General features: G+C 44.0%; 1 protein-coding gene across 3 annotated transcripts; it reads right to left on the bottom strand.

Annotated features, from left to right (window-relative positions):
- Positions 1–48: 48 nt before the first annotated feature.
- Positions 49–21,404, bottom strand: CLTA (clathrin light chain A). 3 transcript variants are annotated; one of them, XM_075931279.2, is made up of 7 exons: positions 21,079–21,404; positions 10,389–10,426; positions 7,935–8,052; positions 6,052–6,163; positions 2,821–2,874; positions 1,460–1,495; positions 49–498 (listed from the first exon to the last, which is right to left on the bottom strand). In XM_075931279.2, the coding sequence occupies exons 1-7, from the start codon at positions 21,293–21,295 to the stop codon at positions 327–329; spliced, it is 747 nt and encodes a 248-aa protein (XP_075787394.1). In that variant the 5' UTR covers positions 21,296–21,404; the 3' UTR covers positions 49–326. The 3 variants fall into 3 exon arrangements, with proteins under 3 accessions (XP_075787394.1, XP_075787392.1, XP_075787393.1); XM_075931277.2 differs by lacking the exon at positions 2,821–2,874 and having other exon boundaries at positions 21,079–21,403; XM_075931278.2 differs by lacking the exons at positions 1,460–1,495; positions 2,821–2,874 and having other exon boundaries at positions 21,079–21,397.
- Positions 21,405–26,420: the final 5,016 nt, after the last annotated feature.

Here is a 26,420-nt window from a genome sequence, read left to right as displayed (position 1 = left end):
AAGGGAAGTGGGGATGCTACTTTGGCCATGAAAGAGGGGACACACTCAATTGTTTAACAGACCTTTAATATCAGTACAGTTGAAAGTGATCTCTCAGTGCACAGAGTATAGAGAGACTACAATTCTGGAGGTTTTCCTCCCATCAGGACAGAGGAAGGAAACATGGAGGAAGAACATGCAATCACAAACAATGATCAACTCTAGATACTTCATGAGGTTTGGTCCAAAAAACACATTTAAACATAATTAATCCAATTACTGCAAACACAGCTTCTCTGAGTAAGGTTAAGATATTGCATTTGTAGTGTTTCCATTGTGCTTTTCCTTCAGCGAACCAGTGGAGCCTGCTTGAGTGAAATAAGGACTGAGCGCATGCGGGACACATCTTTCGCCTGCTTACTAGACTTGGGATTAAAGTCACAGAGCCGAGCCACACGTTCCCACTCCGTGCCTGGGGAAGTTTCTTCCACATCATTCACAAAAGCTTCTTCAGCTGCCCTAGAAGCAATGCAGTACTACATGTTAGTGTCCCATCTGCACATCCCCTGGAAGCCACCCCTTTCCCTCCATAGAATAGGGTTTAGTTGACATCTCATAGGAAAATGTCACCTGACAGCTGCTTGAGAACCTTAAGGCTTTTAAGCTCCCCTACCCCAAACCTCAGAAACAGGTTGCCAGACTATGCACAAGCAGTGCAGAAAATTGCTGTGTAAAATGTTGGAATACAGGTGTTTGGTTTAAGAGTAGTTAATCTTTGCCTAAGTACGCACACAAGAGTTTAAGGCACTCTGACGTAGGCATTTCATTTAAGCAATGCCTTGGTAAATTTGCTATAGTTTGGATGTGTGCCAACTGGAAGTTTACCATCTCAAAGCGCAAGTTTTACGAGAAATCACTTCCATTTGGTTTACAAGCAGTCCAAGGTGTGTAGGCCATCGTAAAACTGTGTGCTGATGGTTCCCAGTGGTGTAGAGAAGCAGCGCGGATCAAAGAGGAATTGAAGTCATAGCTCCCATGCTTGCATCTGCTATAGACTTACAAGGTGTATTTTGGCAGAGGGGAGGATTAAACGCAGTTCAGCTAAAAGGATAACAGCTCCCTTTCTCGCCAATCAAGTTTTCAACCATAAGCACCAGTGTTATCCTTTTGGCATCCCCATGCTGCAAGCAGCATTGCTCCAAGGCACATGTAACCCTGTGATGCCTAGAGTAAGCATATAGTGGGTCCCTGGTAGCCACATAAGGGCAAAAGCAGTAAGCGTTTTGAGAGAATCAAACCAAATCCATCTACTCCAACAAGCAGTACAGAGAAAGCAATGACTGATCATCCTATGGAAGGGAAGGGGCAGCACTGGGCACAGGGATGGTTTGGGTACAAACACCACTGAAGACAAGGGTCACAACACTGCTACTTCATGTGACAAGACACTTAAGGGGGGCAGTGAAGATTTTTACTTAACTGTTCTAGGCTGTAGCAAGGATGGTTTATGTTTGTGCTTAAAGGTGAAGACAAGAAAAGAAACAAGGAGAGAAAGTTTAAGTCAGATATAGAAAATGAAAATGAGCTTAATGCAGATGATAAGCTAGCTGGACATGCACTAGTGGCTCAGTCTACAGTCAGGAAACATGCTGCCAGTTTTAGTCTGCAGCCATTACATGGCACATTGCCTTTTACATTGGCTACATGGAGACTGGTACAGGACACAAGTATTTTAATTCCACATGTTTCAGTGGAAACTTTAAGAGACTTCAGAACAAGATCAAACACCACCTGTAAATCCAGCATTTCACAAGTTGAGGCTTACATCCACCTACAGTTAGGCATCAATTCCACATTGGAACTTCAATCTTAATTCACTTGGACAAAACCAGCCTACTGTTAAAAAGGTGCTTTAGTATCTGAAATGGTCATCTCTTAAGTCTATAAATGTAAGGGAAGAAATTAAAGCACATGAAAGCCACATTGTAATCCTTAAACCCAGCAGAGAAGATACACCATCATTCCTTTGGGCCTGGAGGCCAGAGCTTAGTAGAAAAACAACAAGACTGAAAGGTCAAAGGTTTACTTCTCTGCCTTCACAGCATTGTTCTCCAGTGTTTTCCCTGTCTGGTTTTGTATGTTGTACATAATGGGGCTTCTGCCCCAATGAATCTGGGCAATCCTGGATTCCTCCCCACCACGGCCTACTTTCGCACAGCAGGGTGCAGAGTTAAGTGCTGAATAACCGGTCTGAGTCAAAGGTGCTGAACTTGACAAGTTCTTGTCAACAACAGGAGCTGTAAGCACTCAGCACCTACAACACTCAAGCTAAACCCTTTTCGATTTCCTTCAAATCAAGCCTTCCAGCCTCACGGGTTAGTTCATAGGAGAGTAACACTTTCCTATTTACCATCTTGTCTAGAGGTGGCTAGGGCCAGAGGCAGCATCTGGGTGAGAGGTTTGTTATCTTCATGCTCATAAGTCACCTTAGTGGGCAACCAACAGGCCAATTAGCTTGAATAGAGTTTAGTTTTGCTGTAGTTTAGCTTGAGTATTATGCTTTACCAGCAGTGTATTACTGGTGGCATGCATGCTGCATAGGTTAGCACAAGCAACATCTGGTACATCTCAGGTGACCCTCTACAGATCAAGGTGACTCTTCAGTACTGCAGCTCAAATACCTTCAAGTACAGTACTGCAAGAACTGCTCTATACACTGCAGCAAAGGCTGAGGGGTGGACTCCAAATACTCAGTTTAATGTAGTCAGGACATAATGTTAACGGTCTCTAAAGGACAATGAAGAGGGTCAAAGACAGATAATTAGTACTTAGGCAACATACACATAACCAATCACGTCAGCGAAGGGTTGTTTGTAGAAAGCTTCATCTGCCACCCTAGGCAGTAAGTAGTCCAAGAGGAAGGCAAGCACGCAGGGGAAAAGAGAAGGATGAGAAGCAGAGAATAGAGCAGAAGACAGGTTAGTAAAAACAAGAGAACTGTACTGAACCATATACTAACTACTGATTCACTCTGATATTCAAGTCAATACTTTCTAGCTCCACATAACCAAGATTCTGTATCAAGCCTTCCCCAATGGAGGAAGAACTTGACAAAGATACCTAGCTTGCATCTTTAGACTTTGAACTAGTTCGGGAATCGGATCATCAGGATGGACTGATTTAAACTGCTGATTTTATTGAGATTCATATCAGCGAGGAGGAAACCTCAATTTACGTGAATTTTAATTGTTTTTTATTTGTACTTTAGTTATTTTCATAGAAATGTAGGGCTGGAAGCTATCTTGAGGGTTCATCTAGTCCAGGTCTCTCCAGTGAGGAAAGACCAAGTAAGCCTGGACCATCCCTGACGGAGGTATTAAGAACAGAGTTAACATCCAATGATGGGGATTCCCTTGGAAGCCAATTCCAATACCCAACTACCCTTATAGTTCAAAAGCTTTTCCTAATAGCTACTTTGTCCTACCTTTGCAAGACAAGGAGAACTGACCACCATCCTTTTTCTAGCAGTACTTAAATACATTAAGAACTGTTAGTAGGTCTGTTTAAGACTAAACAAGTCTGTTTTTTTGGCCTGCCCTCAGAAGTCAGACTCTAAAGCCTTCTCTTTTGTTGGTCCTGTTGATTCCCAAAGGTTGATTCTCATTGGTTAGTGGCAATTTAAACATTTTGCTCATTAGACACAGCTTTTACACTAGATTTGTGGCTTGCCAAAGTGCATCTTTAACTTAGTAAATAAAAATCAGATGCCTTTTAAAATTAACTTCACTTGATGTGTGAAGCTCTTAATTAAAAAAAGATTACCCACCAAAATTGCATTTTTTAGAATAAAGCTACTTTAAATTCTCACACACATTTGCATGTCAAACTCGTTTATTAAACAGAGGTGGGCTTTTCAGAATTAGTGAACCAATTTCCAGTCACTATGCCTTTGAGATTTTAGAGCTAGTAGATCTTGCATCTAGTTTTTATTCAGAGATTGGAAGATGAAAGGGGGAAGTTAAGACACTGAAATGGTGTCTTAACTGAATGAACTAGTCCCTGCACTGAACGAAGAATAAACTGAAATGAAAGCACATTCTCTCTGCACCTGTAAGAAAGCAGATGTAGCCACTCTGTAGTTCAGTGTGTATATCCACCATATTGGAGGCCCGTTCAGGATCACTGAAAGTTACTCCTGTAAGACTTCCAGGTGACAAAGAACAGCTATCCCAAGGACCGTAAAGATGGTCAATCTCATCCATTTGAGCCAGTGCTTTCCAAATTTACCATTGCCACAATGGAAGAGGTATGAACACCCTTCCTAACCTCATCCCCTACTTACAATGAGTTCACAACGCCTGAACTCCAGGGCTGAGCTAAAATGACGGGCTTTGATAACAGTATGAGCTTTCCTATAGGTCCATCTAGAAATGGGTTACTCCTCATTCAAGTGAAGTTTCAAAGCTACTCACTTTCTCCTACTGAGATAGGAGTAAGGGAGCATGAGTTTGGCAGTAAAATCCCTCAAGCCTCCATCTGATCCATACAAAAATACTACTCTTCCCTACCCCACTGGCACTTCAGCTCCTCTTCCACCTCAAAGGACCAGGCCCACCTCTCCTGCTCCCAAAGGTTAGGCGAGGGAGAGATACTGACCCCTCCCAATGAAGGTGTTGCCCAAGGAAACAGTTTAAAGAGACTAAGTGGACCACTTGACAAGTACAGTGTTCAAGTCCCTGTACTTCCCACAAGTTTTACCATCTAGTTGACAAGCCATTCTGACTGGTATCAAGTGCTCAAGAATAAGCCTATTTCTAGATAGAATTTTTAAAGTTTAAGACCACAGCAATGCCTATATAGCATTGTTCAGCAGCTGAGAGGGGGATATGGATCAGCATTCACATCTCACTCCTGTCAGTACTTGGCTAGATCATTAGGCTGGGCCAATAGACCAAATTCAGTGATGAATCCTGGTCATGTGATCTAAGACACAATACACATACATCAAGAAGTAGTGGCTGAGAACACTAGGAGAAACAGATGTTAAGAATTACTGGCCAGGTTCACAGCAAGTCAGGACAAGGGATGTTAACATAGTTGTCTGGATTAACCGATAAACTTGGGCTTATTGGTTATTTGTTTAAACAATTACGTGCACTCCCCCCTTGCTGCATCTGTATCAGGGAGATGGCAAAGAGACAGGAGCTAGCTCCCACAGGGAGCCAGCTTCACAGAACTGCCTCTCCTGCTCCCATCCCCACGACAGTGGGGAGAGAGAGAGAGAAGAGGCAGGATGCCAGCACAACCTGTCCTGTGCTGTTGCCTCTAATACAGAGGCAGTGGCAGGGGGTTCCCCAGGAGTGGGGCCTGGAGTGCATACTGGCTGCCAGCCCCATCCCTGGGGACCAACAAATCATCATGTAATTAAGATTTGGTGCAGCTATTGTTTAATCATGTAACTAAGATCCCTAGTCAGGACCAGGGCAGAACAAGACTCCACTCCCTGCTCCAACCAGTAGAGCATGGGGACAGTCAGATTTCAGGACAAGTCAGCCACACCACCATGCATCCTGTCATTAGATAGTTTTCATGGAAGATGTTAAATTGAGAAGAAATCAATTGTCTCCCCACCCAGTTGTCAAGAACAAGATTTATGGTTGGAATTTTTAACCTATCCTGTGGGGGTACTGAGGTATTGAGTTTACTGGGGGTAAGACAAGATCAAAAGTATGTTCTTACCAGCTAGGCTGAGCAGGCCATTCAGCACAAATAACCAGAAACGGTAAGACCTTTTGTGTTCAGTGCTTGCTCTAACTACACTGAGTCACTAGGCCAAGTCACATCCTAACCATAAGCCCTCGACAAGATTATGAAGAAACCCACTTACACCGGTTGATCTCTTATTGAACATCTAAGACAGTTTCACAGGAAATCCAAATGCACAAGTGTCTGGCAGTGGCTGTAGACCAGCGTACTGAATGTGAATGCACGTGATGCCAACAGTACGCTAGTCATGTTTTTAATTCCTTCCATAAACCTCTGCCATTCTGAAGAACTACAGGAAATCCTTACCTGTTGTTGGCTTTTGTTTTCTGTAGCTGTTCGTCTTGTCTTGCATACCATTCTTCCAACTCCTTTATCGCCTTCTCTTTCCACTCTGCTTCCTGCTTTAGAGAGTTAGCATCTGAAGATTAAGAGACAGTGACAGGTCTTGTGAACAGTCGTTGGGCTCTTCCCATGTCTGAGACTTCAAGCAGGAACCTTCCCCTCCCCATATCACAATTACAACAGTGCACAAGTTAAGTGGTACCATTACTCCTCTCTAGTCTGATCAGCTGGGTCAAAGATGTTAGGCATCTGCCTTGACATCTCCAGATCACAGAACCCAAGGCAGGAGAACCATCAGCTAACGCTTTGTGTGCCAGCATACACAGCTACTTCAAAAGCCAACTCATCCAGGTTCAGATAGGAAATGCATCAGCCAGCCATTTTTGGACATAAGTAATGCAGTTACCTTGCCTAATGCATTTCTCTAACTTCTCAGCTGTACCAGCACCAGAATGGTACTTTTTGGGCATCAGTGAATCAGAACATTAAGTTTGTGGGACCTGGAGTTTAGGGGAACAAGTTCAGGTAACATGCTGGAGACTCTTATCTACTGAAGAGAGCAATTACAATAGGTCACTAATACTCGTCACTTCCCTATCTTGGGATACTGCCTGCCAGCAAGGCGGCCAGCAACCAAGGCACAGGAGGGAGTGCCAATCAGCAAGTGGTGTTCCCCTCTCTCTGTGCTGCTACAGCACTCTTTATAGTCAGATACCTCATTAATGCCCAGGGAAGCCAGTTGTGGGGGCCTAGTATTCACCCATGACCTAAAGAGGCTCTCACTTTTGTTTCAGACCAATTCCAGCTACTCCCAGTGGGTAGTACAGAAGAGGTAGTCACATTATCACACTGTGAAGGCAAGGATCACGCCAACACTATGTGAATACAGGAGAGCTACTGGAGTACCAAAGCATGAGAATGTGTTAAGTGGGAAATTGGCCAGATTGACCTGCTTGTAGACTGGTTGGTGTCTAGGTGACAACATTCAGTGCTTGGACATAATTCAGGCCACTAAGAATTGTTGTTTAAATAGTCTTAAACCAACAACTAAGATCTTTTGGTAATGAATGGCTCTAGTGCTCTATTAGACTAGGCACACAAGCTAAGCTCTAGTTAGAGCTTGCACATTATAATTGCACATTGACTGGCACTAAATTCACTGCCATTTCTTGCTGGCAAAACGGAAGTCGTGTTTGTTTCAATGTGAGTCATAAGGAAAACACGAGGCGGGTCACTCAGACTTGTTTGCTTCAGTTGAACTCATTACAAAATGTGATAGACTAGGAAGAGTGGTCCATGCATCACTAGCCTGCATAAAAATCACTTACACCATACCTCTAAATAGAGGAGAGATCTTGGTCTGCCCACTGCTGCCTGGCAGGGCTGAAGTCTTGAAGCAGTTCCTACTGTCACCCCAGAGGTTCTGGCACATGCAGTGCTGAAACTCCTTTCAGAAAGAGGCAGAGCACAGAAGCACCCTTTGCTCTGCATTCTCTTTTTATCAGGGCTTGCTCCATAACAGGTTTGAGGCAGAGGGCTGCTATTGTGCACAAGACAGCCTTCAAGTCTCCAGGCTCCAATATGAACAACTCTATTGGTTAAGGAACAATTTTGTAGTGGCTCTAAGCAACTGAAAGATTCCCCCCGCTTCATCCCAAATAGCACCAAGCCAAGCCAGCTCCCCATTATAAGAAAGCCTAGGTGGGTCTGTTAGTCAACAAGAACTGGGTTAAAAAGGAAGAAAAAAAAGTCAGTCAAGGCAAAGTCAAACATTCCCCTCCGGTAGGAGTCTGTTCACATTCCACCTTCTCTCTGCAAAGAGACCAAAACCTCAGGCGTTTCCTTACCAAGCACTTCTAGGCGTTCCTTTTGCTCCTCTCTCCATTTACGAATACTCTCTGGTTCTGACTGCAGTCGATCCACATGTGAAATAGCGGCATAGCAGTCTGTTGGCCCATTGCTCTCCTTAACCAAACAGAACAATTTGAAAGTCAACGGCATGAACACCATTTTCAGTACTCAAAACGGTAGTGTAATGTCACCCAAGTACAGCCGCCTCAAATGCTAAGAGGACATGCCAGCAACATACGCTTCTAGTGGATTATGAACCAGGGTAACTAGCAGGAGCCGTTTACAGCAGGATTAGTGGTTTACTAGAGAAAGCAATTATAAGCTCACACTTGGGGAAAGCTGTACAGTCAGTCACAGAATTATGGTGGACAAGGATCTATTGAGAGCTTTTATAAAATGGAGTTAGACCAGGTTGGATTGGACAGAAGGGGATTAAAGAAAAAAGCATTGAAGTTTCATTGGCTACTTTTCAGATGTCAAAGCCCTGAAAATACCATTCGTCTTCTACACTCAGGTGTTGTCCATTGCATACAAGCAGGAAAATATTCCTTCCAGGGGCATGAGTGATAGTGCTTAGTTTTAATTCCAGGAGCTCTCACTTTAGCCACAAGAAAGAGTCCAGAGATCAGTTCTATATTCGCTTCAGAGCCTCAAGCAACATTGCAAAATGAACTGTTAGCCAACCTAGTCTATATCCACAGTGAACAGTTACCCAGGTAACCAATAAGCAACAGTTTACAGTCCCAGTTAGTTGCAACAATCCCTCCCCTTCCACCCACATGCTCTGCATTTACAGCTCAGACTGGCAGGCTGGCTGAGTACCAGCCTGTTGGTCTGAGTTTTAAATGAAGAGCATGCAGGGGAGCTGTTTGCCACCCCGCACTGCTGCCTCTGATACAGAGGCAGCAGCATGAGTTGGCAGGTGGGACCCGGTTAATGTGAGAAGCCCGGATGCAACGGGGACAGAGGCTGCTGCTGCCCATGTCAGAGATGGTAGTGTGGGATGGCAGTGGTCTCCCTGGAATGGGGCCTTGAGCACACTAGCTGCTAGGCCTGACCCCTGGGGAGCACTGAGTAACTGTAACTACTAAGAATTTTAGTGGTTACATAGTTAAACAAATTTTCAACATCCCTAATTTAGATGGCAGAACTGAAGTGGCTTGACCAAAGGCCAGCCACTCATCGGAACAGGCTCATCTAAGGACTCATTTGGCCCCATGAAGCAACAGCATCATCAACAATTAACATTTGAAGTTAACCACAAGGGCAATTTTAGGTCACAATTAAGTTCCAGTATACTCCAAACAGTCTTCTCACACCTGTAAGAGCCCTGTAAGAGCTGTTTGTGGAGTGGTTTAGCCAGTCTTTGCACTACCATCCCTATTTAGAAGAGTCTTAGCCAAAATTTGTTTCTGCTTTGCCACTTGATAGAGCAGTATCTATTACAGGTCTTTCATGCTTGATTGCAAGCTTTGACCAGTGTTCTGAACCACTAGCCAAATAATCCAAGCTATTTTAAAAACATAGAAAACACAACAAGTTTGGTCCTAATAATGCAGGAAGCATAGGAAACAGATTGGGTCTTTAGGCTATATAAAAAAGTTTAAATTTAAGTTACAATTACTTACTGTGAAAAAGAGACCAAAACAAGTGTTATCCCTAGATTTAGAAGGACTGGATTTTTCAGTATTGATAAACAGAATATATACAAACATTTCCACTGATAAAAGATTTACTTTATCGGGCAAAGAAGATAGATATTATTTAATTAAACTAAGTTGTTTTGCCAAGTGTTTTAATGGTGATAAAGCTTTAACTTTGAATCTCAACATCTGTCATTAAATAACTGTCTGATGTCCCCTGCAAGTCCTTACAACTGAAAGTTTGTATACAAAGTATATACTTAAACACGTGTTGTTACGAAACACTGAATTCTGCCAAACTTAATTCTCCTCTGCTCTTTCAAGAACCCCACAGAATCTGTAGCTCATACCCAGATAACAAGTTTAATCCAGATCAGCACTGACTAAGGGAAGCAGAGCATCTCTAGCAATGCAGAGCCAGCCTTAACATGGGTCCAAAGTACATGGTGCTCTTCCCAGAAGAAGGCATGTTACCGATTACAATATTATGTCAACATGGATTGTTTGTCACTGGCCTTTCACCTGAAGATGGATTGTACTTTAATTGCCAGTAAACTATGGAATTGCGGACTATTACAAGATTACACTGATGAGGGTTCCCCCCACCCTTTCGTTAATAAATTAGGAGATTCCGTTTAGTAAGGCGGCAAGCAGTGGGGAACACTTATTTAGACTAAGAAAGATATTTTAAGCTACAAGTAATCCCACTATGAAAAGGCTAAAACCAGTTTGAGAAGCAGCTTAAGAAGTATTCTAATTCCACCCAACAGGTTTTTGCTGTTCAAGATAGATAACCTTTCAATTTACCTGGTAAAGTTCACCATTCATCACCCCATCAACAGCATCTGTAAGGTAATGAAGACTGAAGGTTAGATAGATTTTGGGGTAAAATTCAAATGCCTAAACCTTAATATGATTAGGCTCATTGATTATTACATTTGCAGACAATACAAATTACACAAGATAGTTAAATCCAAAATGGACTATGAGAAGTTACAAAAGGGATCTCACAAAACTAAGTGAATGGGCAACAAAATGCCAGATAAATTCAGTGTTGATAAATACAAAGTAATGCACATAGCAAAATGTACTCTAATACATACAAAATTAGCTATGGCCACACAAGATTCTGGAGTCACTGGACAGTTTTCTGAAAATACCTGCTCCAATGTGCAGCAGTCAAAGAAGTTAGGAATGGGATTGAGAAGACAAAAAATGGTATGCCTCTATATAAATTCATGGCACACCTACACCTTTAATGCTGTGAGCAGTTCTTGTAGCCTCATCTCCAAAGCTATTAGAATAGGAAAAGGTATTAAGGATAACAAAAATGGTAAGAGACCAAGGAAACTGGAACCATTTACTTTAGGAGAAAAAAGACAATTGAGGGAGACTGACATCTATAAAATCATGACAAGTGTGAAGCGGTTTTATCCCTTCACAACACAAATCAGAGTCTATTCAATGGAATTAACAGGTAGCAGGTTTAAGTACTTGCTTTTGCTTATGTTAAGTACTTCATGAAACACAGCCTGTGGAACTCTGGCAGAGGATTACAACAAATATTTCGTGGAGGATAGATCCATCAATGGCTATTAGCCAAAGATGGTCAGGGTCATAACCCCATACTCTGAATGTTCCTACACTGCTCTCTGCTGGGTCCTGGGACTGGATAACAGAAGATGAATCAGCCAATAAAATTGCCCTTTCCATTCCCTTATAAGCATCTTGCACTAGTGGGCGACAGCAGGCAGGGCTAGAGGGACAATTGATGAGAGTCAGTGTGGCCATTCTTATCATACAGAATATAAGGCAGGTAAAGAGTCGCTTAATGTTTTGCTATAGTGTTGCTAAGATGCATGCACAGCGATAAGGCCATCCCTATTGTGCAAGTTTTGCAAGGAATTTCTGTTCAGTAGCAACCATTCCATGAGCATGCCATACTGTGCACTGAGCAAGGCAGGGGTCCTGGGGAATGAGATTACATTAGGGAGCCAAACCTGCAGTTACACAGTCTCAGCCTTTTAGCATTGGGCATGCAGAAGTTCAACTCCAGATTTAAAGTTGTTTGTGCAGAGTAGTTTAGATGTCATTGTATATATGACCTTTACAGGCCACTACAGTACCTAGATACTAGGGGTAGGAGCATACCAAGTGCATCTGTTGAAAACCTGATGTTCATGTGTAATTACACCACTGCCAAAACCCATCGTCTCTGCAGATGAATTTAAGGTAATTCACACCATGATATTGCTGACAAGGACTATAACTAGGGTTGCCAGGTGTCCTGCACTGTCCCGGACAATCTGGTATTTTTGCCTCCTGTCCAGTAAAAAAAAAATTGAGAAAATACCGGACACCTAAAATGTCCAGTTATTTTCTGATCCCCCCCCCCCCCCCGAGGCAAAAATACCTTTGCATTTTGAGATTGTACTTGTGCCCAGATGTTGTAAATAGCAGGAGAACAGGCTAAAGCAATTCTTAGCATTAGAAAACCGTAAAGACAGAAGAAAGCAGTGAAGATGGTGGTAAGGGCCTGCCTCTTTCTTATAGCTTCTCTTTGCTTTATATTAACAGAATGTTAACCATTGCAGTCTAGACCTCAGACCAGGCTTATGTTTTAGGCCCTCATCTTACTACACTGGTGGTAAGCTAGTCTGTTCTTTGAACGCCACACAATCACAACTGGAATACAAAAAGCAGGACACTGAGCCCATCTCATGTGCAACTAGAAGTTCTTCTTCTGTACATGGTACCAATATTCACCACAAGCCAACACAAAAGCACTAACATAGAAGCTGTACGAGAAGCCAACCATTCTCTTATTGCACATTTATTCAGGCAGAGTGTTTGCATAATTCAGTATCAGCAGTCTGGAATAACTGTCTGCTTGCCAGCCTTGGGCCCTGTACAAGTAATGCTGAGCTGTTTAGCAGACTGCCTATGCGTTGGAAGCCTGAAGAATTTCTCTTCCTTAGGAGGACTTAAATATACCCTGCCTGTGAGTGAGTTTTTCCAGCAGCCAAGTAAAACGTCAAAGCCACTCAATGGCTTTGGAGCCAGTGGCAGCTTTATTCAGACTCAGGGAGCTGCCTACGTCAATGCATCCTGAAGTCCCCCTGATAATCCTGTTCCAGAATGCTGGCAATTCTGTGGAGCATGGGCATTAAGGGTCTCAGTACTATAGCTTGGAGAGGCAAGGAGCTGCAGGGAGAGGCAATCTGAGACATATGCAATGCATGTGAGATTTAACAAATGAACCCCAAGCTGAGTAAAATGTAGCAGATTCTGGTGGCAGAAGACAGCGAGAAGGCCTGAAGAAAACATTTGCAGCTCTGACATGCATCAGTTCCAAGGGAGAGCAAGAACTTCCTTAGGATCTCCTACTATGTGGTTCTGGTGAGGGGAGAAGAGGGGAATGAGTTAAAAACGCTGAAGAAATTTCCTCTGGAATGTGCAGAGGTCAGCAGCATAAGCTAAGAAGGAGAGAGACCAAGGCCAGATGGAAAGAGCAAAAGCAAAGCAATGCAAGGTCACTGTCTGATCTCCCAGCAGGGACTTTGGGTAGCTCTCATCTGATTTGTAGCCTTAATTTAAGTATACACCCATGGGCAAGTTTAAAAAGCCAGAGGCTCTTATCTAGGGCATCATATAGCAACGGCAGGCCCAACTGGTATCCAAGAAAATATCTTTGATCTAACAGTTCAGTGTAATACTAAAGAGACATGTTAAAAAGGATTCTGCTCCGTTAAAAAATGAACAAAAGAGTCACACTGTTGGTATGAAAATCCACACCAGTTATGGCCATAACTCCTCAAATCAGCCATTTGGCTTTATGCCCCACACAAAATTAGTATTTAATCCAATTACTTTCACACAAAAAATCTCAGTTCACTTAATTTAGCCCATGCCTGACTACACAGGATGGTTTTCCACAGCACTGGCCAATGTGTCAAACATGGTACTCCAGAGCTCTGCACATACAGCTCAGATTCTGCATTTTCCCAACTTTTGTTCCATCAGTCCCCATTGCAGCTGCACAGAATTCTCCTTTCCTTGAGGGTTTCCTTTTGAATACCAGTTCTATTGCCCACTTTAATTTCTGCATCCTTCAACAAAGCCATGTCTCTATTAAACTAAGTGCTCCCCTTCATGACACAGGAAACCCCACAGTGATTCTGTGGCTTGGTCTGGCAAGGGGATGAAGTTCCTTTCATAGGAAAGCTGCTAAAGGAGGTCTCCCCAGATTCAGTGAGAGAAAGGTACTACAGCCACTCACTGCCCTTTTACAAAGCAGACAGGTATTAACTATATCATGTTGTCCTAGTCATCTTTCAGGACTTACTCCTAGTTTAGGAAACTAGCTTTGCAGGGATCATGACAGTACAGGGAGGAACACAGTGGGACATGAAGTGGTTCTGCAGGTGCCCAGGGCTTCTAACATTTTCACAAGATTTGCATAGATCAAGATTTCTACGAGTTTAGGGATTTGAAACCCCACCTGTACTGGAGCAGCCTACTCAGATAGGAAGACCAGGTAGCAACTTCAAGTTTCATGTTCTTTAACCCTATTTTTCCTGGGGCCAGGTCTACACTAACGGGGAAAGTCAAATCAAGACACGCAACTCCAGCAATTAATGTTAATTATGTAGCTGGATAAACATATCTTGATTCAAGTTTCCCCACAGCAGAAGGCCAACAGGAGCAAGTGTCTTGTTGACTTCCCTTACTCCTTGCAGGAACAGAAGTACCAGCCACCAATGGAAACGCCCTCCAAATTCAATTTAGCATGTTTTAACTACACCCACACAAAAAAACCACCACACACACACACCCACCCCGAAGCTCTAGAAGATCCCCTATCCAAATTTCACAGCTGACTACCATCTGGCAGGAGCAGTTCATGTGCATCCTCAAAACCACCCACCCCCCAAAGAATTTGGAAATTGAAGACACTTGTTTAAATAGCTTAACACTAGGCATGAATAGAGCAAGAGTTTAAAGAACCTGTGAAAAATGAAAGCTGAAGTGTCTTGTCCTTAATCAACATCATCTAAGAAGTCATTACTAAGGATGTAAGTGACTAGTCACTTAAGTCAGTTCCCCCCCAACACCGTCTCTGCCAGGGGGCAGAGGAGCAGCAGGACCAGGCACAAGCTGGGAAACAAGTTGATTAAACTAAATGTAACATCCCTAGTCACACACATGGAAACGTGGTATTAATTGGCAGAATTTAAGCAACTGTGTTAGGAATACAAGACCTACCACAGCCTGCTAAGACATTCTAATGACAACATCTCATTTCCCCTTTGAGTTGTATTAGTTTGATTGTGAAACTTAACACTATTGATAGTACTAGAAATCCTCTAGAGGGCTCTATAGTCAGCTGATGCACCTAATGTTACAGTCTTCTTTGCAGTCATGCTCTGACTGTTTATTAAATGGTTGGCTCTCAGTTTGTCCAGCAATTCACACTTCTATCCTCACTAGATACTTCAAAGCAAGGGGTTGACAGCTCAAAGAACAGACAATGAACAGTAACTTTTGAGATTGGCCTTTCTAGCTTGCCAATTTAAAAAACATTAACATGACTGAACTTTCCTTCCTTGAAGATTGTACTAGTTCCAACACAAGTTTACTCAAGTGTGATGGACATTAAACACACCCAATGCCCTGTAAGCCTGCAGGCACTGGAAGTTTGAGAGAGGTATTCTAGACAGTCAACTCAGCAAATACATTTGGGTGCAATATTCTCAGGGTAACCAACTCTTCGCATTAATTCCTCTCACCAATATGACAAACCTCTAGTTTATTAGGTCTTCCCCCTCCCCACAGCCTGCTGCTACACATAACCACAAGCAGAGGGTCTAACCAAGTAGATTCTAGATCCTGCTCTCCCCCAGAGTAGTAAGTTGCCCTTCAGCACTCATTAACTCTTATCAGGTTTGCAATAAAATGCCCCTTTCAGAGGGCAGCTAGAAGTTTACTGCTCCCTCTTCTGCAAGAGGTTTGTAAAGGCCATGGAGCATTATATATTACACACAGACTCCAACAGTGGTATTCTAACTACAGTGTGCACAACTGCAAAAGATTGGAGATCAGAAAACCCCAGCTTAAAACATTTGTAGAAGCAGCTGCAAACCAAAAGAATCTGTCAAGTGGATATTGCCTTCTTCAGCCCCTTGAAAGCTAGATCAGAATTGCACCTCCCATACAGGAACTGCCTTGCAGGCTGAAGATAAACATATAAATTACTGCCTAAATTAAACCAATTTCAAGCCACACCAGGATGCAGCACTCCCAGGAGTCATATCACACTACACAAACAGCAACGGGGTGGGCAGACTCCCTGTTAAAACTGGGAAAGTGACTGGACAGAAAGTTAGCAGCCAAAGTGCCCAAAGCCTTCTTTAGCTGCCCCTCACATCCACAGCAGGGCATACCAGTAACTGCAAGTAGCCAGGAAATCAGGCAGTTACTGCAGTTCTGCTGCCAGTGCCCAAATGGCTAAGAGTGAATCCTTTTGTTAACAGGAAAAGGGTTATGTTCCTAGGGCAGAGACAGTCAAAAGCAGGGCCCAACACTCAGTTGGCCCAGCTGTGGGAACAACTGGTAGATGCTGAGATCTGGGGAACTAGGGAGAGTGGTGGGTATGAAGAAATTCCACACAAAGAAATATAGTGACAGGCCTGTGCCTAAGGAGACACTGAAGTTTTATATTCCCATTTTGACACTTGACCCATGACTTGAGAAATCTTGGGAGTTAGAGCCCTGCCAATTTGCAGATATCCACAGGTATTCACATTAGGATGTAACAGAATAACCTTTTAAACAGCTAGCCTGGGCTTATCCATTACCGTTAGCAGTTACATGCAGACTCCTTGCTTTGTTCCTCTATTAGAGGCAGCAAGGCAAGGTGGCAGCCGGCTCCTGGGGCCACAGGCAGGAGCCAGTATCAAATCAGAACCAGCTAAAAGGCCAGCTTCCAGCACACACCGGCTCTCAGGGAGCGCCCCGCACAGCAGGCTTTGCAGTGTAACACCTATACTGAAGGACCTACAGCACAGCCGGCTCCCCAGGAGTAGAGCCAGCCAGTTCTGCTCCTGGGGAGCTGTCTGCACTATGGGCTCTACAGAATAAGTTTTATACTCCAGAGCCTGCTGCGTGTACCCACCAAGATTTCAGCAATTACAAGGTTACGCCTTTAACTGCTTAACATCCCTAATCCGCAAGCACAGATACGGATGTATTCGTATAGCCACAAGTATATTCATATATCATTTGATATACAAATACAAGTTGTGTCCATGCAGGGATTCACCTGTAATATTCCACCTTCCATCAGTTTTGTTTTTAACCGAGCAAGACTGAACACAGCACAGAAGTGGAATTTCCCCCGCCCCCCCTCCACATGGCCAAGCAGGCAGCTGAATGCTGCTATTTTTTATTTAGAAAGCACACTTACAAGCTGCTCTAGCATTCCCTTTCACAAACACCCAAGCTGAAAATGACTTCAGTGCATAATTTCATTTCTTACATTGTAGCTGGTTATTTCCAATGGAGGTACCTATAATCTGGTTTCATGATACTGTATAAAGTCAGACTTTACTCTGGTAACAGTGTCTTACATACATACAATACCAAATTGGATGAGTTGTATGTAAATACGGTGGTTCAAAGGTTAAAGTTAAAAAAAGTAAATCCACAAATCCCCTGCTACTAGCTTAAGTATGAACAGTACAAAAAGCAGTTGGCTATTTACATCTATTGTGTACTGTGCAAAAAGAAAATAATCACATCTCACCAATAAGAAAGAGTTGGACAGCTGTCCTGATGCACTTGGTTGCAACCTTTATAGTCAAAGGTGGAAAGAAAGATTTGAGCAACCTCACCTCCAGGAGATGCAGGTCAATAGAACAGTCCAAATTCTTGGAGCCATCAGCAGCACAAACTAGAAGTGAACCTCCTAACTGTACTGGATTTTGGGGAAGAATACCCATTAAATTTAGTTCAACTGGAACCAAATCTGATCTTCCCAATTAAAATATGAACAGTTCAATTTTATACACCTCTTTTCTGCTCATTTGTTCTAGAATCTATTAGAAACAGAATTGTCTTTTCTCGATGGATGCCAGAAGTGCAAATGTGTCATTTAAAAAAAGAGAAGCTTACTAAAAAATTAGCTTTTCTTGGTAAGCCAAATTAGTGTTGGGAGATTCAGCAGGGTTCTTTGTATTAAAGAAGGAGGAATCTTAACAGTGGGATGGCCAAATTATGTATGTTTAGATCAGTTTATTTCAGAAATGCTCTGCTAAAGACAGAGCAACTGTACAGAACATAAAGCTTTCGATAGAGGAAATCACTTTCAGAGAAAAGAGTCTTTTTAAAGAGTTACTTAGGCTCTTAAGAAGTTGTATGCTATCTGGAGATGCTCATTCTAAGACAATAATATCTATGTCTTGGGAGAGGAAATAAACAAGGCCAAACATCGGAGCTCAGGAAGTTACTCTCATGTAGACAAACATCCCTAATAAAGTATAACAACTTTATACACCAGTTTTATGCTCCATTATGAGCACTGAAAGGACTGTACCCAAGGCTAGCTAAGTAGCCGCCTTTACTGGGACAATGCTCATCTGGAAGTTTCATGCTGTTCCAGTCCATCTAGTCATTCCAGCTGTACTGTACTCTGAAGACACAGTGCTGTCAAAGTGTGCAGTCAAGGGACTATACCCTTCCTGTGCGAAGGGGAGGTGAAGGGGGGGCAGGTGAAGGGGGGGGGGGAGAAGAGAGAAGAGGAGAAAAGAAGAAAACTAAAAAAAGCCTCTCTGCATGGCTTAGAAGCTGGAGATTTACTAGATCTAAATTTGATTGCTCTTTTTAAAAATGGATGTCATTATTCAGCTTAAACTATGGAAGCCAGTAGGCAATCAAGCAAAGCAAGGGTACCCATAAAGTTGTAGTGGAGAAAACTAGACAAAAATCTGGGTGAAGTAGGATGTTAGTCCAATAAAATATATTACTTCACACACCGTGCCTCTAAGATCCCAGGACTAATCCAGCTACAACTAAACTGTACCCATACATGGAACAGCATATATATGCGCAATGCAGGTAATTTTGACAAATTTTAGCTTGCCAAGCAATACAGAGAGCACCTTTCTTGAAGAAAAAAGTAGCTTGTTTAAGCAAAGGCAATTTTTATAAGTTAGAAAGAGCAGTTGCTATTGAGTGTTGAGCACTTATGAAAATCTGGCCACTTAATTTTGGTGCATAAGCTCAACATCAGGTTCTGTTTATCTGAAAAAAAAGACGTAGAGGAGTCTGATTGGAAGTAATACAGTATAGTATAGCAGATCAGTCAAGCGAAGCTCTTTGGAATTTGACAGCCTCTTTGGCTGTCTACACATTAGCAAGATTTTGCGCAAAAGCAGGAGCTTTTGTGCAAAATCTTGCTGCCTGTCTATACCGGCCGCGAGTATTTGCGCAAGAACACTGATGTTGTGATGTACAAGATCAGTGCTTCTTGCGCAAATACGCTGATGCTCCCACTCAGGGATAAGTCCTCTTGCGCAAGTGGCCAGTGTAGACAGGTAACATCAATTTCTTGCGCAAGAAAGCTCCGATGGCCATTTTAGCCATCGGGCTTTCTTGCGCAAGAGAACGTCTACACTGGCACGGATACTTCTGTACAAAAGGAAATCTCTTGCGCAAAGGCACATGCCAGTATAGACGCTCTCTTGTGCAAATACTTTTAACAGAAAAACTCTTGCGTTAAAAGTATTTGCACAAAATCATGCCAGTGTAGACAAAACCTTTCATGATGGTGTCTTTAGCATTTAGACTTATGTTTAATTTATGTAGTCTTCAGTCATTTTCTTAGTAACCTTTATTTTCCACATTTGGCTCAAAAGCTCTCAAACCTTTTTAATTAAAGGCTAGGTCTACACTAGCATGATTTTGTGCAAATACTTTTAACGCAAGAGTTTTGCCGTTAAAAGTATTTGCACAAGAGAGCGTCTACGCTGGCATGTGCCTTTGCGCAAGAGATGTGCTTTTGCACACAAGCATCCGTGCCAGTGTAGACGCTCTCTTGTGCAAGAAATTGATGTTACCTGTCTACACTGGCCTCTTTCGCAAGAACAGTTGCGCAAGAGGGCTTATCCCTGAGCGGGAGCATCAGAGTATTTGCGCAAGAAGCACTAATTTTATACATTAGAATGTCAGTGTTCTTGCGCAAGTACTCGCGGCCAGTGTAGACAGGCGGCAAGATTTTGCGCAAAAGCAACTGCTTTTGCACAAAATCTTGCCAATGTAGACACAGCCAAAATGTTCAACTAAACCTGGAGGCTACAACTCCAGTATTGGAAGTAATAGTGGAGTCTGTGCTTGTATCAAAGCTTCCTCCCTTGAAAGAATTAGTTTATCAACATAATCCAGCTAGTCTCAGAGTTCCAATAGCTATTATGCATCGGTCTATTTTTGTCTCAAATCTTGACTAGTTCAGAGCAGTGAAAGATGAACTGATAAGCATTACCCTAAATGGATAATGCTTACTGGCTCCCGTTAACTGGTAAACAGTGGGGGCTGGAGCAGCTCCCTACTTCCTGTGGGAAGCTCCATTCTTGCAGGGGGTCTGCCCCAGAGAGTGATTGCTCTCATACAGAGCAGTCCCTATTTGCTGGGAGTCCCTCCAACTGGGCTGGTGTTGTCCTCACTTACTCAGTTAACTGGTTAACCATTAGGCCAACCGAATGTTTAACTGGTTAATGGATCAACTGGAATTTTCTCTCTCTCGTTCATAGTAAAGCAAAAAAAGTCACAAAATTAAAACTGAAGTGTTAAATACAAGACAGAACCATTCTGTTTTAGGCAGTAATATTTTGGTTTTTGACTCTAAACAGACTAACAACAGTTCCTTCAAACCAATCACAAAGAGACAGGGAAGGTGCTGTTACTAAGCAATGTCTATAACACTGAAGAATTTGTTTTGCAAAATAAGTGTAAGATACTCTTTAAAAATTAAGCAGAATTGACATTTTGAACTTAAAGCAATATTAATACAAGCAAACCCAGAAATTCTGTAGCTTAAAGCAAGTTTACTTGGAAGGGATTTAGCAATTGCAGGTACTACGCTCCGCACACGCAGGGGAATGGTCCTACGCGGAGGCGGGAGGCTCCAGCAGTGCAGGGCTAGCCCGAGAAGGGCCCCAGGCCAGCTCGTTCGCCGCAGGACGGTTCTGCCCGCAACACGCTGCTGGCACGAGACGGCGGGTCGCGTTGTGTCGCCGCTCGCGGGCGGCGCGAGGCGTTCACCGGCCTGGGGGGCAGCCCGGAGGAGTTACCCCGCCCCCCACGACCGGCCACGCCGCTGGGGAGACGAGGCAGGAGCCGGGGACGCGAGCGGCCCGCCCACAAACCCAAGCGCCGCTGGGTCAGGTCCCGACGGGCCGCGTCGCCCTCGGGCCCCCCGCCCCGCGCAGCTGGAGGCACCTACCCGCCGCCGGGCTGCCGTGTCCCGCCGGCACCTCGCCGGTCTCCAGGATGCTGTAGCCCTCGTCGTTCTCGATGCCCGCGATCTCGCTCTCCTGCTGGGCCAGGAAGGCGGCAGCCGGGTCCTCCTCGGCGCCGCCCAGCGCCCCGTTCCCCACGCCGGGGCCCTCCCCCGCCGGCGGCTGGGCGAGCGGCGCGCCGAACAGATCGAACTCGGCCATGGCAGCAACGGACAAGGAGCGCGACGGGCAACGGCCGGGGCGCGAGGAAGAACAACTTCCGGTCCGCGGCCCACACTTCCCCTTCGCTCCCCGGAAATCCAACGCGGGGCAGGCCTCGGCGTGGACTGAAGGAGCGACTCACCAATGAGCTGAGAGCATAGAGGGAACACTCAGCCAATCAGCGACAGGTAGGGCGGGGATAACAATCCCGCACGTGACTCAAGCAACTGTCTCAGAGGGTGAGGCTGGGACGTGAGTGCAACTTGGACCAATCAGCGTTCCCCGCTCAATTCCATTACCCCCCCGCCTCTCAGGCTAGGCGTGGGTGGGTGACTCAGCCCAGGATCCCCAGCCTTGTTACACCCAAGTTCGCTTAAGGGCAGCCCAAGGCCGCCCCCCTTCCGCGAAGCCCTGCCCCCTCCCTCTCTTTGGAAGGGAGACTGAAGCGCAGGAAGTGGAGAGGGACAGGACTAGGGCAGGGGTGTAGGAGGTGCTGGCTCTGGGAGGGGCTCAGGGGTGCAGGAGGCGCTGGCTCTAGGAGAGGCTCGGGTATCTGGGAGGGGGACAGGTGCAGGCTCTGGGAGGGGCTCAGGATGGGTGCAGGCTTTGGGAGGGGTCAGGGCTACGGCTAAGGTGCAGGAGGTGCTGGCAATAGGGGTACATCTATACTTGGACCCTAGTTCAAACTAGGGATGCAAATGTAGGCAACCGAAATTGCTAATGGAGCAGGGGTTTAAATATCCCGCACTTCATTAGCATGATCTCGCCGGCACGTTACTCCGCTCAATGGCTGTTCCTAAAGTGAAAGTGTGCGCTGGGACGCGTTAGTCCGAACCAAATCCTTTGGTTTGAACTAATGTTACTCATTTTTTGAGGTGTGCACTTTCACTTTCGGAACAGCTGTTAAGCGGAGTAATGCGCCAGCGAGATCATGCTAATGAAGCGCGGGATATTTAAATCCCCACTTCATTAGCAATTTCGGTCGCCTGCATTTTCATCCCTAGTTCAAAATAGGGCGCAAGTGTAGACGTATGGGATGGGCTCAGAGGTGCAGGAGGGGTGCTGGATCTGGCAGGGGGTCAGGGCTAGGGCAGAGGCACGGGAGGGGTGCTAAGTCTGTTAGGGGAACAGGGCTAGGTTCAGGTTACAGGAAGAGGTGCTGGCTCTGGGAGGGGCCTGAGAGTTGTGCCCCAGGCTTCTACAGGGCAGCATTACCACCAGTGGCTCTGGATCAGTTACACACCAAGACCCAGGCATATTCCCTGCCTTTCCCAACCCCAAGCTAGAGCCAGGGCAGGTACAGTCCTTTGCTTTGGATAGACATTAGTATCAGCTGAGCTGTAGGGCTATGGTCCCAAGAAACACTGTGGCCAACGGAGACAAGCATGGTGTGACACTCCCAGGAGCCAGTGTAACCCACACACCTTCTGGCTCTTAGCTCATGTGGTAAAGGCTCACGCATTAAGCTCCAGCAGTCCCAGGTTTGATTCTGCCTGTTGGCATTACACTAGCACCCTGCACTGTCAGCTCTGTATGGCTTATTGCTCCCAGTTCTGCCCCCAACAGGGCTGTATGACAGCCTGGCTTTTGGAAGGGCTGGTACAGTATGGCTGCACAGCTGGGAGGAGCTACCAGTGCAGGGCACTGGCTATGTGGAGAAGCAGCACTGTGCTTCTCTCCATTGGCGCAGTGACTCCTGGGTACAAAACCCTGGGGATTTTTGCATACTGATGTCTCCCCATTCCCCCAGCCCACTGCTCCTTCCTGCAAGGACCACCCTCTCCCGTCAGCTCGCATTAGCCAGTTTCATGTTCCCAGGAAAGGGAGCTGCGCTGAGCGTGTGTAGGCCTTGCAGGAAAGAGCTGTGCGCCACAACACCTAACCCCTTCCCATCCCGCCACACAAATGGGGTAAAGCTGGCATTCCTGGGACTTAGCTGGCTGCAAACAAGGATCCTGCCAATTGCGACTGACAGGGAAACTCCTCCGTATTGACCAGTTGATCGCGGTCAGTCAGTTGGTGACCACTGGGTTATGAGGTGGCCTGGGGTCACATAGTGTCTGAGCTGTGCGCTACAGCATAAGGGAACGGTGTATGCTGCTTGTGTGCACTGCACAATTGCCTTGTGTGTGCATGTTGTCCAATGTATAGAGATTGTCTATATATAGTGTGAGATAGTGAAAGCAGAGTGCATGTGCATATTTGCACAGAGCACATGCCTGGTTTGCACTCTGCTTGCATGTATCTGTTAAGCTGTGCTTCAGAGACAGAAGCGTTGGAGGGCTGGTGCACCAGCTGTGTTTCAGATGCTGTTTCAGATTCTGTGTGTAGGGGTGGCCAACCTCAGCTGAAACAAAACAGGGGAAGTAAGATGCCTCCCTTGTGAGTGTGTTAAAACAAGACTAGTATTTTATTATGTCATTCACATACCAGCAAAATGTCATCACCCGCCCAAAGGAAGTGCACATTTGCCACTCCCTCCTGCTTTAGATGTGTTTTTCTAGGAAATAAGTTGGCATGTAGGGCAGAAGAGTTTTTCCCAGAAGTGTAATAAAAGAGTATTATGCATTCTGGTGCCTTCACTACGTGTTTTGTCGGAAGAGGCAATGCAAATGAAGTGCTGATTAGCATTTTGTCATGCTTCATTTGCATAATCTATTCCAATCTGTTTTTGTGCAAGAGGGTTTTGCACAAAAATATGTAGTATGGACATGTCCGTTTTGCGCAAACCCCCCTTTTTGCACAAGATCCTTATGCTTCTCCCATGCAAAAACAGATTGGAATAGATTATGCAAATAAAGCGTGACAAAAATGCTAATCAGCGCTTCATTTGCATTGCCTCTTCCGACAAAACACATAGTGTAGACATAGCTAGAGACACCAAAGCAATATGCTGAATTTGTTAAAGGTTTTGCAATTCAACTTCAGCATGAAGTCAGAGAATGGATGCTTTCATTTTAAAAAATAGTGCTGTGAAGACAACAAAGTAAAAATCTGATGAAGTGGGTCTTTTCCCACAAAAGCTTATGCTCCAATAAATCTTTTAGTCTATAAGGTGCCATAGGACTCCTCGTCACTTTTACAGTAAAAATAGTAATTATTTTATTGTAGAGCACTTTTCATCCGTAGAACTCCAAGCACTATGCAAAGGAAGTAGCAAAATTCAGTGGGATGTATTGGTCTTCTAACTGTCCCAACAATGCAGTTCTCACTTCACAAGTCCATTCTTTTAAGTCTCAGAGGGGCAGTCATGTCAGTCTATAACTCATTTGCCATTCTTTTAAGGCCTCTCATCCACCGTTTTGTGGATTCCCAATGCCTTCCTTTAATCAGCTACAGTGACACAAGGCCTGTTCAGGGTTTTTCTCTCTTTCTCCTGCTGTGTTGTGTCTCTGAGAAAAGCTGCTAGCCACTACAGTATATTTCTTTGGAAATGATTGCATTATCACAATATAATTTCAACTGAGAAGTCAAGATCAGCAAAAGAAATATCTTAAGATTCTGATTCTTGCAAATGTCTCTACAAAGACTAGAGAAGATGGGACTATATAACAAATAGAATTGTCTCTAAATAAGTTTTGCATAGCTTTCATATTTAGAACACAGGATAATTGCTACATCAGAATGCCTAAAATTCATCCCTGGTTTAAAAATTGATGCACTATGAGGGGGTGATGAAGAATTTCCTCCATGAATGATTTGATGTGGCCCAGGTTTGAAGAATGTAAATGGAAACATCTCCAATTCAGGTACACCTTCAAATATTTTTTGCATCATCCTAACAAACAGCTCTGCTTTTTTCTGCCCTGAAGATATCCCAAAGGTAAGTGTTTTGGGAGGTGCACCCAATCTCCACTGCTGAAAGTTGTTTTTACTGTTTGGGGCCTCTTCTTACATCCAAAGTGCTCCATATATAATTTTACACATAGGTAAAGCTTCGTACAGGGAGGTTAAATGAGTAACTCTTAATGATATAAATAGTAATTGAGCAACAATATTGTTCAGGGAGCTCTGAGAATGTGGGATTTGCAAACATGTGCCCACTATCACTAGAAAGACACTATCAATGAAGTCTTTATTTAGTGTTTCTGAAGGCTATTTCAGAAATGATTCATTTAATAGAGTATGTCTTTTTGGACTACTGTAGGGATTTTAAAACCAACCCTTGCAAGCGGCCTAAAATTCTTCAGGTAAATGAGACAGGAATCCTATAAGTGGCATTTATCTAGAAAATGAGTGGCAGTAGCAGAACTTTAATGTACAAGAGCTGGAGTGGTACAGAAATCATAAACTGATGGAAGTTAACATTAAGTATCTGTAGGTGACTGGGGGTCTGATTCAAAGCCCATTTAAGTCAATGGAAAGATTCACATGGACTTCCATGGATTATAGCTCATACTCCTACTCATCTTTCTTAAGATCTTACAACTAATTTGCATATATTCCTCAGCTTGGATGGAACCATTTGATACATACACTAGAAGAGATGAGACTCTTGTCTATAACAGATTTTTATATACTTTTTACTAAAGCAAAGATACAATGCAATATTAACAGACTACAGCATATAGTCTTTATTACTTACTTGGAATCAAGTTAATATTCAATGGTTCTAAAGGAACTAGATTCTCTGAGTATGCTAAAAAGGGTGACTGCATTTCTAAATATCTGTCCTTTTTTGGCACTTCTCTTATGTCCTTGCTGTGAAAGCTTCTCCATTACACAGACATTCCACATTTTACGTACCATAATTCCTTTATATCCGTTTCTTTCCACTCAGTTCTGCTCCAGCACAAGTGGACTGGATATGATTCACCTTTTCAGATAGATGTGTCATCTTGACAGTTAACTGAATGTAGATGAGCGAAATGGAGAAAAGTGTGGGTCTTAAAACTCTAGCGTTACTCTTCTCTGTTTCTTGAGTCACGGTGCCCTACAGTATGCTAACCACTTTCCAAAGATAAAAAGCACAGTTCCTACTTAAAAGAACTCACATGGATGGAAGGTAGAAAAAGAAGTCTAACATACAAATAAATAAAGGAACTTTATGATCATAAGCAACGTTTTGATTGTAACTAAGTGATCCAGGGTGGAGGTATAATTCTTTTTGTCATAGATATGTAGA

This window comes from Pelodiscus sinensis, chromosome 6, assembly GCF_052426305.1.
Source record: "Pelodiscus sinensis isolate ZL-2025 chromosome 6, ASM5242630v1, whole genome shotgun sequence".
Lineage (NCBI taxonomy): Eukaryota > Metazoa > Chordata > Testudines > Trionychidae > Pelodiscus > Pelodiscus sinensis.
The sequence above is the reverse complement of the archived record's forward strand: the minus strand, read 5'-3'. Positions and strand labels throughout refer to the sequence as shown.

Bases quoted from the DNA above. Each gene is read 5' to 3' on its own strand.
- CLTA (XM_075931279.2), bottom strand. From the start codon at position 21,295: ATGGCCGAGTTCGATCTGTTCGGCGCGCCGCTCGCCCAGCCGCCGGCG. The intron at 8,053-10,388 runs GTAAATTGAAAG...TGTTTGGTTAAG, and splicing joins TGAATGGTGAACTTTACCAG to GAGAGCAATGGGCCAACAGA. The intron at 6,164-7,934 runs GTAAGGAAACGC...CTTAATCTTCAG, and splicing joins GGAACGCCTAGAAGTGCTTG to ATGCTAACTCTCTAAAGCAG.